The sequence below is a fragment of the Acinonyx jubatus genome, chromosome F2, assembly GCF_027475565.1.
Source record: "Acinonyx jubatus isolate Ajub_Pintada_27869175 chromosome F2, VMU_Ajub_asm_v1.0, whole genome shotgun sequence".
Lineage (NCBI taxonomy): Eukaryota > Metazoa > Chordata > Mammalia > Carnivora > Felidae > Acinonyx > Acinonyx jubatus.
The window spans coordinates 9,071,233-9,084,344 of record NC_069394.1 but is presented as its reverse complement, the minus strand read 5'-3'; the positions used below and the strand labels follow the sequence as shown (position 1 = coordinate 9,084,344).

Sequence of the window (13,112 nt, the reverse complement as noted above, 5' to 3'; positions counted from 1 at the left end):
CGTAAGATGTCACAGCTGAGGAGGGATATACGTGGCTTTTGAAAGCCTCCCGTGTCAGTGGTGCCTAGTAGGTAGGCAAGCACATCCATTCACACACCTGACCCTAAGCGACCTGGAGGATGGGACACCTTGGTCCATCTCCCAGTACCATTCTGTCTCCGTGCACCTAAAAGCTGTGGCTGGGAACGTGGAGGAGAAGCCATGTGATCTTTCAGAATCAAAGGAAGACAGTGCTCAGAGGTTCCTTCTAGACAGCCTAGCCCAACCCCCTAGTTTCACAGAAGAGGTCTAGAAAGAGGAAGCACCTTGCCCCTGCACTAGGGTGGAACCTGCGACTTCAGGGCATAACCGCTTCCAGCTCTGAGATTTCCCCCAGACCTGCTCTGTTGTCTAGGACTCGACCTCGTGTGGACCAGCTCGGCACTGGCACTTTTCGTAGATATTTACTGAGGCGGGATATGCACTTTGGCAGGCACTGTGGATGCAGCTGTGAACAAAACAGACAGAATGACTGGTGAAGGAATCGATCCAGCAATAAGATCATTTCCGAGGGTTCTAAGCACTTTCGTGAAAATAAAACAGGGCATTGGGTCAAGACAGACACGGACATGGGCTACTAAGGCGGTCAGGTTCACGGAGACAGGAAGTAGAACAGTGGTTACGAGGGACGGGGGAGGGGATGGACGGTCAGTGTTGGATGGGTGCAGAGTTTCATTTTGGGCTGAGGCAAAATAATAGAGACGGATGGGAGTGATGATTGCACAACAGTGTGAAGGTACTAATGCCATCAAAGTATCCACTTAAGATGGTTACAATGGTCAATCTTATGTGACATGTATTTTATGACAACTTAAAAAGGAAATGAAAGAAAAACGTTAATTGCTAGAGGTTGGCCAGGGAAGGAGCCTCGGAGGAGAGGACGTTGGAACTGAGACCTGAGGCGGAAGAAAGAAGAGGCACTTACATGAAGACCTCAGGGCAGGAGGTCCCCGGTGCCGGGCAATATGGCGGATACCGGGGGTGGGGCTGAGAGATAGCCCTACAGTCCAGGGCTGCGGTCCCATGGAGCTTTCTTCAGTGATGAGCATGTTCTATAAACCCTTGCTGTCCAAAATGGCTACACGTGGCCACCAGCACGTGGAATGTGGCTACTGCATCATGAATTTTGGAGAGCTGAAACAGACACTTAAATAGTCACGTATGGCCAGCGACTATAGGGTTGGCCAGCCCGGAATGGCTCTGGGGAGTCTCAAGCTGGTTACGGAAGCAGACGCTGTCTCGAGTAGCTTAAATACGGGGTGAAGGATGACGGAGCCTTGAGATCTAGGGAGGGAGAAACGAATTCTAACTGTAAAAATCAGGGAGATGGGGCCTTGAAATGAAGCTGGGTTTTGGTGACAAGGATGGGCTGGGGCTTTTCAGGCTCAGCCAGTGAGAGGGCGGTCAGGCAGAAGGGGCGGGGTGAAGCAATGTGAGGGGGCAGAAGATGTGGCCTTCTGGAGACCTGGAAAATGCTGGGCATCAGCCAAGTGGCAGACCCATTGCTCAACCCGTTTATGTACGCTCTATCTTTTTATCCCCTCAACATCCAGGAGGGTGACACGCTGTCATCCCCATTGTATAGAAGGGGAAGCTGAGGCTCTGAGGTGCCACAAGGATTTGCACCCAAATCTGTCTCATTCCAAGGCTTGTGCTCCTGGGTTCCTCACTCTAAGCCTCTCCACTACTTCCGGGGGCCTGAGTCGGTTAAGTCCTGGTGAACGGCAGGGTGGAGGGGAGGTCAGGATGGGGAAGGCCTTCCGTCTGCCACCCACCAGCTGTGTAAACCCAGGCAGGACCGTTCACTCGTTCAGGCTCTCTTGTCTCACATGTGAAAGGGACATAATAATAGGATAGACATTTTGGCCGTAGATCTATATATATCCCTCCCTGAAAAATCTCGTCTTTGCACAATGATGCTCTCAAAATAACAGGGCTTATGGGAAAACTAGAGTGCCCAAACCTTGCCATTTTTAACTGAGGACTGACAGAAGCTATCACAATCCTATTTAAAATGCTAGCACAATTTTTAAAAAGACATCGAATCCATTGCAGAGCGACGCCTCAGTAAATGCTAAAAGAGCCACGTAGCTTGATGTGGGAGGGAGGAAGGAAGGGGGGGAGCCTGCCGAGTTAGGGAGGGGAAAATTGGAATTGTCGCTTTGGAGGCAGAGACGGTGGCCAGAGAAAGGTGGCCAGTAGGCGCTGTGTACCCTACCGTGCTTCTTGCAGCCGCGCTCCGCTGTGTTTGCATGTGCTGTGTGCACCTGCCGTTTGACGTGCCAGGAAAACCGTAGATCGACCGATGTGACTCCAGCGTCACAGCTTCTCGCCCGGCCCGAGTTGGAAGCACAGAAGCGCGTGTGGTAGCGGGCAGGGCACGCTGAACCTCACCCGTAGGGCAGTGAAGACGAAGTGAGGTCGCGTAGGCAAATCACGTGTCACGGTGTCTGTGTGCACAGTTGGAGCTCAATAAATGTTTGCTGGTAATGGTAGAAACAATAATAGGTGTCACTTCTCTACGCATCCCCTCTAGCGCTTCAAAGATGTGAGGGGCGTCTGTCCAGGTCTGCTGGGCGCCCCCTCCTTCCCGCATGGGAAATCCAGAAGTTTCGCGGTGCAGAGAGCGTCGCGTCTTGGACTCGATGCTGCCCCTGGCCCAAACGGAGGGTCCGTTGTCACGTGACCCGTAAACTGTGGCGGACTCCGAACTGTTTTCAGATCTTTAAAAAAAACTTTTCTCTGCCTTTTCCCCAGGCCAAGAATTCACCACAACAAGCCGGAAGAGCTTCAAGCCAACGGGCTTCCAAAACGCGCTCTCTGGAACGTACGGGGCCGTCGTGTTCTCAGCCTCGGGAGCCGATCTGACCGGGGCTCATCTCTTCTGTCTTCTGGCGTGCGACCGTGATTCGTGCTGTGATGGCTTCATCCTTGCGCAGGTCCAAGGAGGTAACTAATGTGGCAGTGAGGACGGGGGCCCTCCGGTGCCAGGACCCGTGGTCTGACAGGAATAAGCAGGGTCGCGGAAGCCAGGATATACAACGTGGAGACGGCGTGGGGAGTCACAGCACGAGGTGACCGCTTAGCTTAGGCAGACCCGTGGGCTTCAGTAGAGGTGGTTTTGATTCTAAGAAGAATTGTAAGCCTTTGAAAGTATTTTTTTTAATTAAAAACAATGTTTTTTTGAGAGAGAGTGTGAGTGGGGGAGGGACAGAGACAGAGAGAGAGAGAGAGAGAGGGAGACGCTCTGAATCCGAAGCAGGCTCCAGGCTCTGAGCTGTCAGCACAGAGCCCGATGCGGGGCTCGAACCCATGAGCTGTGAGATCATGACCTGAGTTGAAGTCGGACGCTTCACAAACTGAGCCACCCAGGTGGCCCGCTAATGACAGTGTGAAGGAAAGGAATGCCATGATCAGATACGAATTTTGACACTTTGTCTTGAGAAGGTGATAGATGGGGAGTTGGAGTAGATGTGGAGTTCAGTGAGGAGTTACACCCTGCCGTCCAGGTGAGAGGGGGTAGCTTGGGCTGAGGGGACAGCAGTGGAGATGAAGAAAAGGGGACAGATTCAAGGTATCAATAGCAGACAAACCGACAGGACTTTGGACATGAGTATTGAGGACCATTCTTGGCTCTCCAACTTGTTCACCTAGATAGCTTGCTTGTGTAGTGAATGATGGGAGATGTTGGGTTTGGTAACGGGAGACAGAGATTTGGGAAGGTCATGAACCCATTTACACTGTGCTAAGTTTGAAACGCCTTTAAGACAGTCACAAGGTGGGACTGAGCTTTTGGGGACGAAGATCCAAAGCTCAGAGGGGGAGTCAGGGCGGGAGATGGAAAGGCGTGCGTTCCCGGTGTCGAGGAGGTATCAGAACCGTGGGTATGGGTGGGATTTCCTTGGAGGCAGGCCCAGGGTGAGAAGATCAAGGGTATGGGGGCCGACCCCTGGTGAACACCTACATGATGGGGAGAACCTTCGAAGAAGACGGAGAACTAGAGGCCAGACAGCAGGGAAGAGACCCGGGAGGGTGGTGCCTCACGGAAGCCGCGGTGCAGAGGGGTGACACGTGGAGGAATTTTGTCAACAGACTTGAATGCTGCCCAGGGTTCAAACAGGGTGTTTGCTGAAAACGCTGAGGCTAGCTCCCTGCGGTCTGCGGGGGCCGAATGAGAAAGTGTTGCAGTGGTAGGGCAGGAGCCTGGACTGGACCAAGTTAGATTCTAAAATTCCTTTTAGGCCTGATGCTCTGTGATTATATGATGTGCATTCGTGTTAGTGTTTAGGTAAGCAAAAGTATATGCAGAGAGAGAGAGATTAAACCCACACAGACACGTGTAAGCATGGACATGTGTGTCAGCGTGTGTGTGTGGGAAACACTGCGGTTCAAATCAAGGATGCCTTCTGCCTTCTTTTCCGAGGATACCACAATTTCCCCAGATGCTCCATTACTCACCAAACCATATGGTTTTTCGAGTTGGAAGGTTCGTTTCGCTTTCCTTAGAATCCTATATGGAAGAATTATTGTGTTCCGTGGAACAGTGAGCCCACAAAATCCTTTTTTCCATGACATTTCTGGCTAGCAGCTCGCTTGCTTTTTCCTCCAAGCGTAACCTGTGATCCGTGATTTATGCCCAGCTGACCGACCACCTCACAGCGCCTCGAGTTAAGCTCTCCTCGAGACACACATAAAACATCAAGGCAGATGTTTTCCCCAGTCTCGCCCGACGGGCAGATTTGGAGCTTTAAATTATGAAAGCACTGGCTGGGTCTGCCGATGGCCGGGAACAGAATCCTGCTACCGCGGTCTGGAAAGTCATTTAACTTTCTGGTGGATTCCCCCCTTCCCCCTGCCTCAGTGGCTTTGTTTCCACTGACTAGTAAGGACAATTCGTGAGGCCTCTGTACCTACGTGTCAGTGGGGGCTTCTTGGAAGCAGGGCTCAGAGGGCCTCGCGCGGCTCATGGTACACGGGCGTGTACCCGAAGCGGGCAGTGTGTGACCAGCAAAAGGGACTTCCAATCTCTAGCTGGCACCCATGTCTCAGACACACGGAGATCTCGTTGACACTTTAGCACTAAAGGACAAAGCTGTGTGGGTTTTGCTTTCCAAGGTCTGGAGCAGAAGGAAAAATCTACCCGCCTCTTGTTTAATCCCATCAGTCTGCGTCTTGGCTTGTGAGAGGATGACCCCGGTGCTCAGACTTCCTCTGGGCCCTCAGCGGGCTCCTCCCGGCCCCCACTGAGGTCCCAGGCCCTCGCTGCCCGCTGGCTATTCCTCAGTAGCTAGCAAAACCAGTCCCCTTTCCCATGCCTCTGCTTCCTCATCCGTGGAATGAACTGGGCTCACGAGGCGAGGCGAGGGATTCTAGAATCCATCCGGGCACCAGAATCACCTGCGGTGTTGTTTACAAATGCTAATTCCCAAATGTCACCACCTCCCACCCCTCCAAGACCTACAACCTACCTACCCACCTACAGAGTCAGAAACCCTGTGGTTGGTGCTGAGGAACGAGCATTTTCAGAACTCTCCCTGTGCTGTCGATCGGATCGGTCGAAGCCCCCTGGTTTGAGAGCCACCAGTCAGAGGGCCTCGAAGGTGGTGTTTTACACAGAGGCGCCCTGCTGTTCTTGCTGCTGCTGATTTTTTGGCAAGTGCAGGTTAAAAGTGGCCAGTGGGGGGGGGGGGGGAGGACAGGACGTCAGATTCATAAGGCAGGCGTCTGCGGCATCTACTTTGGGGAAATTTGGTGACAGATGAGTTAGAAATGCTATCTGGCTTTGGGTAGAAATGAGGATAAGGAGGATGGAATGGCATTATGGAATGAGTATTTCCTTTTTTTTTTTTTTTCAGGAGAATCTTAACAACTATACTACCTAATGGGATTATTGATCAAAATGATATATAGGGGCACCTGGGTGGCTCCGTTAAGTGTCTCTTGAATTCGGCTCTGGTCATGATCTCACGGTTCGTGGGACTGAGCCCCACGTCCGGCTCTGCACTGACAGCACAGAGCCTGCTTGGGATTCTCTCTCTGTCTCTCTCTCTCTCTCTTTCTCTGCTCCTCCCCTGCTCATGTGCTCACTCTCTCCCTCAAAATAAATAAATAGACATTTAAAAAAAATTAAACTTCGGATATTTATATATTCAAGACAAAATGGTCTGGTGCCTCCCCTAGTTAGAGATATCTCCCTGCACGTCCCGGACACGCGGGCACACAGCCTGTGCTTGAATGCCTCCGGAGACGAGGAGCTCGCTTCTTGATAGGGAAGTTTGTGCTGTTGGTGCAGGGCTCTTGGTTTTTCATAGTTCCTTACTTTGAATCTGAGTCCCTTCAAGGTTGATGCGTGTGTGTGCGTGTGTGTGTGTATGTGAGGGGTGGCGGGGGGCTGCTGTTTATTTGCTCCAGGCCTCAAAAAAGCTCTGCGTGTGGTGGGGGTAGAGGAGGAGGACAGAGGATTCTGGCACCGAGACCCCCAGTGGTGTTGAGGTGTCGTCACTGCTGCTGACCCACGAAGAAGGCCTCTGACGCACAAGGAAAGTTCGGCAGTCGCACTGGTGGCTCTTCCTTGGGCAATTTGCCCCAGTGGCAACTGCAGGCCTATCAGGGAAAAGTAACTCAGTTGAAGACCAGGCTCCTGAGTTCCACGGTCCCTCTGTGCTCCCGAGGAATTGTTACCTGTCCCCATCCTCCAAGCCTCTCGGGGCACAGACGTGAGTCCCTGGTGGGCGGGGGCCTTCCTGTCTCTATCACGTCAGCCTCTCTTCCCTCTCGTGACTCTGCAGGCCCCCTCATCTGCGGGTTGCTGAGCTCCCCCGACGTCCTGCTTTGCAACGCCAAAGACTGGAGGGACCCCACGGAAGCCCGGGCTAATGCCACGTGTCCTGGTGTGACATACGACCAGGGGAGCCGCCCGGCGACACTGCGGCTGGGAGGCCAGGAGTTCAAGAGTAAGTCTCCGCCTTCGGCTTACGTTCCTTCAGAAGGAATTTTGCTCAACAGCAAGGTCCGCCGCCCCACCCCTGAGAGCCCTCCTTGTACCCTGAGAAATTTCTTTTTCTGAAAAGAAACTGGCCAAAGATGCTGCATAAAACTCGCAGACCCCAGGGTGGCTGGAGGGGGGGGGTCTGGCTCCGCCGGGAGGCTACTCTGTTGCAGGTGGTCCCGGTACCAGCCACACTGCCCATTCTAATTCCAGGGGTGCAAGAGACTGTGCCCCTCCCCCCCCGACATGGGCTCCATTGACAGAAATCACCATCCCGCCCGTGCCTTCCTCTTCTTTCTTTCAGAAGCTCTTCCAACCTTTCCCACAAGCCTAGAAGCCTTAGATCTAGAAGTCGCTCTGAGATTGTTTGCCCGCCCCCTCATCTCACAGGGATAGGCATTAGCGAGGCGGCCAGTCAGATCTCCTCTCTGCCCGCCCCAGCCCTGCCCTCTCGGCAGGTGTCCCTCAGGGAAGAGTCCTGAGCTGGAGACTGACCACAGCAGCAACACTCAGTGCGGTCAGGACCGGCGGGCTCAGCATCACCAGAAGCTCCTTAGAAACACAAGTTCTCAGGTCCCGCCCCGGACCCCCAGGGTGGCCCCAGGAGTGTGTTCTAACCGGCTGTCTAGGATCATGCTATGCCTGCTGAGTTTGAGAAGCGTGAGAAGCACTGACGAGGTGACCTGGGAGCTTCCTTCCGACCCGAACGGTTGGAGTTTATAGTGAGAACAGGGCCCAGGGATCCCTCGCTCCCGGTTCCTCTGTGAGGTTGGTGGCAGCCTGGCTCCCTCTCTGTTTTCCTGCCCGCACGTGGTCCCAGCCCACCCTCTGCGACGGGAGGGGTGAAAGCCGCGCGGGTGTCGGCTGGACAGGGCGGGGAAGGGGCTGCGGGGAGGTCAGAGAGCCCTTGGAGATTCCTGTCTCTACAGGACGTGGCGGCCACCGTCTCCTGCCTCCAGGGGAGGCCTGCAGGACCTGTTGCTCAGTGGACGGCAGCTCTTGGGGTTCTAATGGCAGACAGCTTGCCACCTCCTCCAGCGGCCCTCCCTGACTACCCTGTAGAGTTTGTTGCTTCCTCCGCCGCAGAGCATGACACACAGTTTACGAATCCCTCTGTCGGGCAGTGTGGGGGGCAGTGCCCTGCAGGTGTGCCTCTGCCTGTCCACGGGTCTCACTTGCCAGCTGGGAGTGTGCCTGTGGTGGTGAATCCCAGCTTGGGACCCCGCGTGTGTGACCTGGGGCCGGTCAGTAAAGGTCTTCAGGCCTGATGGCTTGGCTACAAAATGGGGTGAGGACAGGACCCATCTCCCTGGGCTGTGGTGATGGCGGAAAGGAAGATATTGGCGGTAACACAGACGTGTCTCCCATCGTGCGTGCGATGAGCCAACCCCTGCTCTAAGGCCCCGGCCACTGCTAAGGCACATACCCCCCACACGGTGCTTGTGGGGAGGCACTGTTACCAAGGCTCCCTGTTTTACAGCTGAAGAAACTGAGGCACATAGAAAGCGAAGTCTTCTTAAGGGCTCAGAACTTCCAAGTAGAAGGGCTGGGACCCGACACGGGGTGATGTGGTTCTAAAGCTGATGGGCTTGCCCACTTCTCTGTAGTGGACGCTCTGGATAATACAGCTGTCTGAGGACTTTGTAGGGTGTCTGACACTTAGTACTGATGTTAGATACTATTATTTTCATTCTTAAAGTTGTCACTGCATTTTGCTATTTTAAAGACCTGGACTGTGTCTTACTAATTTCTGGATCCACAGCGTCAAGCATGAAACCTGGTGTAGAGAATACACATAATACCTGTGGAGTGACTATTTACCAAAGCCTGAACAAAAAATATTGCCTAATTAGGTGGGATTCCATGAGGCTTAGTTTTCTGGGGGGTAAATAAAATCAAACAACTTATTTATAGGATAGACAGTGAACATATGGTATCCATTATTCTGAGAGGTAGCCCAGGGTGAAAACAAGCATTTGAAGAGAGACGTATGATATGTTTATGGGCAGTAAATCCAGAGTGAATTGCTTACCATGGAGCATGTGCTTAGTGTGTGCCCAAGAAATAAAGAATGTGTCCTTGTCTGGCCTCCCTGAGAAGGAGTGATTACCAAATGACTTTTGAAGTTTCGGGTTCTTTCAGTGCTCTGTGTGTCTGTGTGTATTTTGAGGTGCGGGCAAAGGTTTCTTTTTTGTTTAATATTTTTCATGTTTTTTTTTTTTTTTTGAAAGAGAGAGAGCTTGAGTGGGGGAGGGGCAGACAGAGGGCAGACAGAGGATCTGACGTGGGCTCCGAACTAACAGTAATGAGGGGCTCGAACTCACAGGCTGTGAGATCACGACCTGAGCCGAAGTCGGACGCTCAACCGACTGAGCCACCCAGGCGCCCCTGATGTAGGCAAAGTTTTTCTTTTTTTTTTAAGTTTGTTTATTTATTTTGAGAGAGAGAGACAGAGAGAAAGAGAGAACACCAGCAAGGGATGGACAGAGAGAGGGAGAGGAAGAAGGAGAGAGAGAATCCTAACCAGGCTTTGCACAGTCAGTGCGGAGCCAGATGCAGGGCTTGAACCCAGGAACCACAAGATCATGACCTGAGCCAAAGTCGGACGCTTAACCGACTGAGCCACCCAGGCACCCGTGGTGTGGGCTAAGTTTTACAAGGGTGTGCTTGGATGGGGATTTCAGGCACCCTGAGGTATATTCATGATGTTCCAAATTAAGAGTTGCCTTATTACACAGACTGATCAGGAGGCCCTCTCCAACTGGGAACAGCAGGGCACAAATCTTCCTGTCGTGGTAATTGGTCAATTCTAAGTACAATTAATCCCTGGGAAAAGAAATGAGATTTAAGTTCTTACTAAGATGTGAATAGCTGATAGATTCCCTTTTCTAAGAACAGATATTGATAGAAGGAAAGAGGAGTGAGGATTCCATGGGTCCAGACGGCAGCAGGGGAGGCCACAGCAAGGATCGAAAGCACATGGGAAGGAGCTGGGGACAATCCAGACGAGCTCTGCCCCTCTCAGCCCCTGCCTTCCCATTTAGCCATTGGTTAGATGGTCTCGGCAATACACACTCTGGAATTAGACCCCGTATTCAAATCCCAGTGTGGCTGCCTGTACTCCTTGTATGACCTTTCTGGGCCTTGGCTTTCCCAGTTATAAAGTGCAGATAATGATGACTTTGGGCCCTTAGGGGGGTTGGAAGGATTAAGGGAGGAGTGTGTGATGAGGCACTGGAGTGATGCTCGCAGCGAGGTGGGCACCCAGTAGATACTAGAGATTATGGAGCAGTGGCCTGCCCTGAAAATACCGGACACGAATTCTGCTTTTCTCCTCCAGCTCCGTGGCCTCGCTCGAATACACATTAACCTCTCCTAGCCTCAGTGTCTCCATCTATAAAATGGGGGTATGCTTTTTTGTATGTTATGGAGTGAAGTGCTCATATTCCCTCTAGGCCATAGTTGAAGGCATTGCTTTCTGAACCTCAAGTCCCGGGTCCCCTGACGGCACATCCCGCAGAGGCACCCTGTAGGACTTCTGGTCTGGACGTCCGCTTTCATCCGTCAGCTCGCGGGTCCTTCGAGGGGGCTGGTTCAACAGCTGGCCTGGTTAATGGAGAATCAGCCTTTACGTGTATAAGCGAGTTGATTGCCATTTGTGGGGAAATGTAACCCAGTGGAATACACTGAATCAGACGGGAAGCACATCAGAATCCATGTTGTGTTTTGCAAAACGCTTTCACACTGAGCTGCTCACTGATGCTTTTGACACTTGGGGGAGGCAGCTGGTCGCATCACAGTTGTACGCACGAGAGTGCAGTCACAGCTGTGATGTGGTGTGCTTAAGGAAACTGTCATTGCTGGCACCTGCACCTTAAACTTGGGAGACCAGAGCTATCAGCGAAAGCTCTCCCCACCGCCCCCTTGGTGCCACTTGCTTGGGTTACTTGAGTGATTCCAGCAAATTAAGGAGTCCAGTGATGAAGAATGTTGCTCCTCGGCCATCTCTCTGGGCTTGTCTCCTCCAGACATTGGGTCATTAATGTCAGCTTCTTGCATGTTCTACTTTGAGGATTATTTAAAAAAATTTTTTTTAATGTTTCTTCATTTTTGAGAGAGAGAGAGAGAGAGAGAGAGAGAGAGAGAGAGAGAAGCGAGCATGAGTGGGGGAGGGACAGAGAGAGGGAGACAGACAGACAGAATCTGAAGCAGGCTCCAGGATCTGAGCCTGATGCGGGGTTCCAACCCACGAACCATGAGATCATGACCTGAGCTGAAGTTGGACGGCCAGCCGACTGAGGCCCCCAGGCGCCCCCAGAATGCCTCTTTAGCACGTTTCTCTTCATTTGTTAAGCCAAACAAATATCAGTTCACATCAAACAAATAACACCACAAAAAAAACCCACAAATTATGGAGAGGCCGTTTTATCCAATATGAAGGCCCAGTGCTTTTCCTGGTTGTGAGATTTCTCTTTCCCGTCATCACATTTCTGTTTAAACATCTCCCTCAAGATCAGAACCCACCCACGGTCGGCATCTCCCGCGTTGCCAGTGGGCATCTCTGGATGTTTCAACTACTTGGTGCTGGCTGGGTCCATCTTCCCTTTTCTAAGAGGAAAGTCTTGGAAAGCTCCGGAATGGCTTATGGCTCCTTTCTCACAATGTCTTGAAGTGCAAATGAATGAAAACAGGCAGATTAAATGTCCCCTAATGTCCACAGAGACTTGACATTTGACAGGAAAACACAGGCCTTGGCAGAACACCCCTGGCTTTATCCTGAATCCCAAAGGCTTCATGCTTTGGGCAATGGTGAGGCTCAGGCCGCTGGCTGGCGTCCCCTTCGCAGGAGTCTGTTTTGTATCAGTGATTGCTATTGTCTCCGGGTGCCGGGAGCTTGGTGGAAAAAGTTAACAGCGCCTTTGTGATGCTCTTTGTCACCAAATGCGTTTGGAGTTGATGTCTGATGAGCATCTATAAATAGGCTGACCCTCCTAGTTATTTACAGGAGCTGTCAATGTGCTTAGCACTAAGCAGAGCCTGAGACAAGGATTCGAGAGTGCAGTTTGTTTAGGAGGCGCAAAGAATATACGGTGGGCTCTGAAACCTGGGCTTTCTGGCTTAGGACGCTGCCCACTCCCAGGCTGTAGATTCAAACTGAGCCCCCACTCCCACCCCAGACACAGCACATGACCTCTGCAGAAGTGTTTTGAAGTATATTAAGACCACACAGCACCCATCAACCCCCAAGAATCAGGCTCCGTGCCAAACCCCAAAACTTCTAAATGTGTATGCGTTCTTGCTGCCTTGATTACCGAGAGAGAGGCGATGAGTCAGTGTGGAGCCCTGTTTGTGTAACAGGGATGTTCTAACTCAACTATCACGGAAGGAATGGGACAAATGTCTGGACAGTTAAAACTGTTTTTGCTTTAGGGGCGCCTGGTGGCTCCGTCAGTTAAACGTCCGATTCTTGATTTCCACCCCGGTCGTGATCTCACGGTTTGTGGGTTCAGGCCCTGCATCGGGCTCCGCACTGACAGTGCAGAGCCTGCTTGGATTCTCTCTCTCTCCCTCTCTCTCTGCCACCCCCCTCCACTCTCTCTCTCTCTTACAATACATAAATAAACTTAAACCTGTTTTATGTTAGAAGATTGCTTAGCAGAGAAGGGGAGGCATAACGTTTGCTTCCGTTCTGTGTTCCTCCTTGCAATCAACGACAGCTCTGCAGCAGGGATTATGCTCGGTGTGGGTGATACAAAGATGAAGAAGGCCCAGTTCCCAACCTCGGAAAGCTCTAGTACATTCAAGGACAATTACAGTCAAGTGTGAGCTTAAAGACAGAGGTGTTTGTTGAGTGCTGCGGAAATCCAGAGGAGGGGTACATAACCCAGCCAGGGGGGTTGTGGGGGCCTTCTAGAAGGAGGTGATGCAGATCCTGATTCTTAAAGGGTGAATGGAGGTTAACCAGGTGGCAGGGGACAGGAGTTGTAAGCAGAGAGGAGAAGCACACGCAGTGACGCAGGAGCCTGAAAGCACGTGTTAGGCGTAACTGGGAAGACGGGCACCTTGCAGACGCCGGGCGGCTGCT

General features: G+C 52.1%; 1 protein-coding gene across 5 annotated transcripts in view; it reads left to right on the top strand.

Moving 5' to 3' along the window:
* TG (thyroglobulin) overlaps positions 1 to 13,112 on the top strand; it is a 253,423-nt gene that overhangs the window by 67,952 nt on the left and 172,359 nt on the right. For 4 of the 5 annotated variants that reach the window (XM_053208437.1, XM_027063873.2, XM_053208435.1 and 1 more), the window contains 2 exons: positions 2,797 to 2,988; positions 6,828 to 6,992. In XM_053208437.1, the coding sequence (XP_053064412.1) occupies positions 2,797 to 2,988; positions 6,828 to 6,992 (357 nt within the window). The remainder of the gene's footprint in view (positions 1 to 2,796; positions 2,989 to 6,827; positions 6,993 to 13,112) is intronic. The other variant, XM_053208436.1, reaches the window with a different exon arrangement.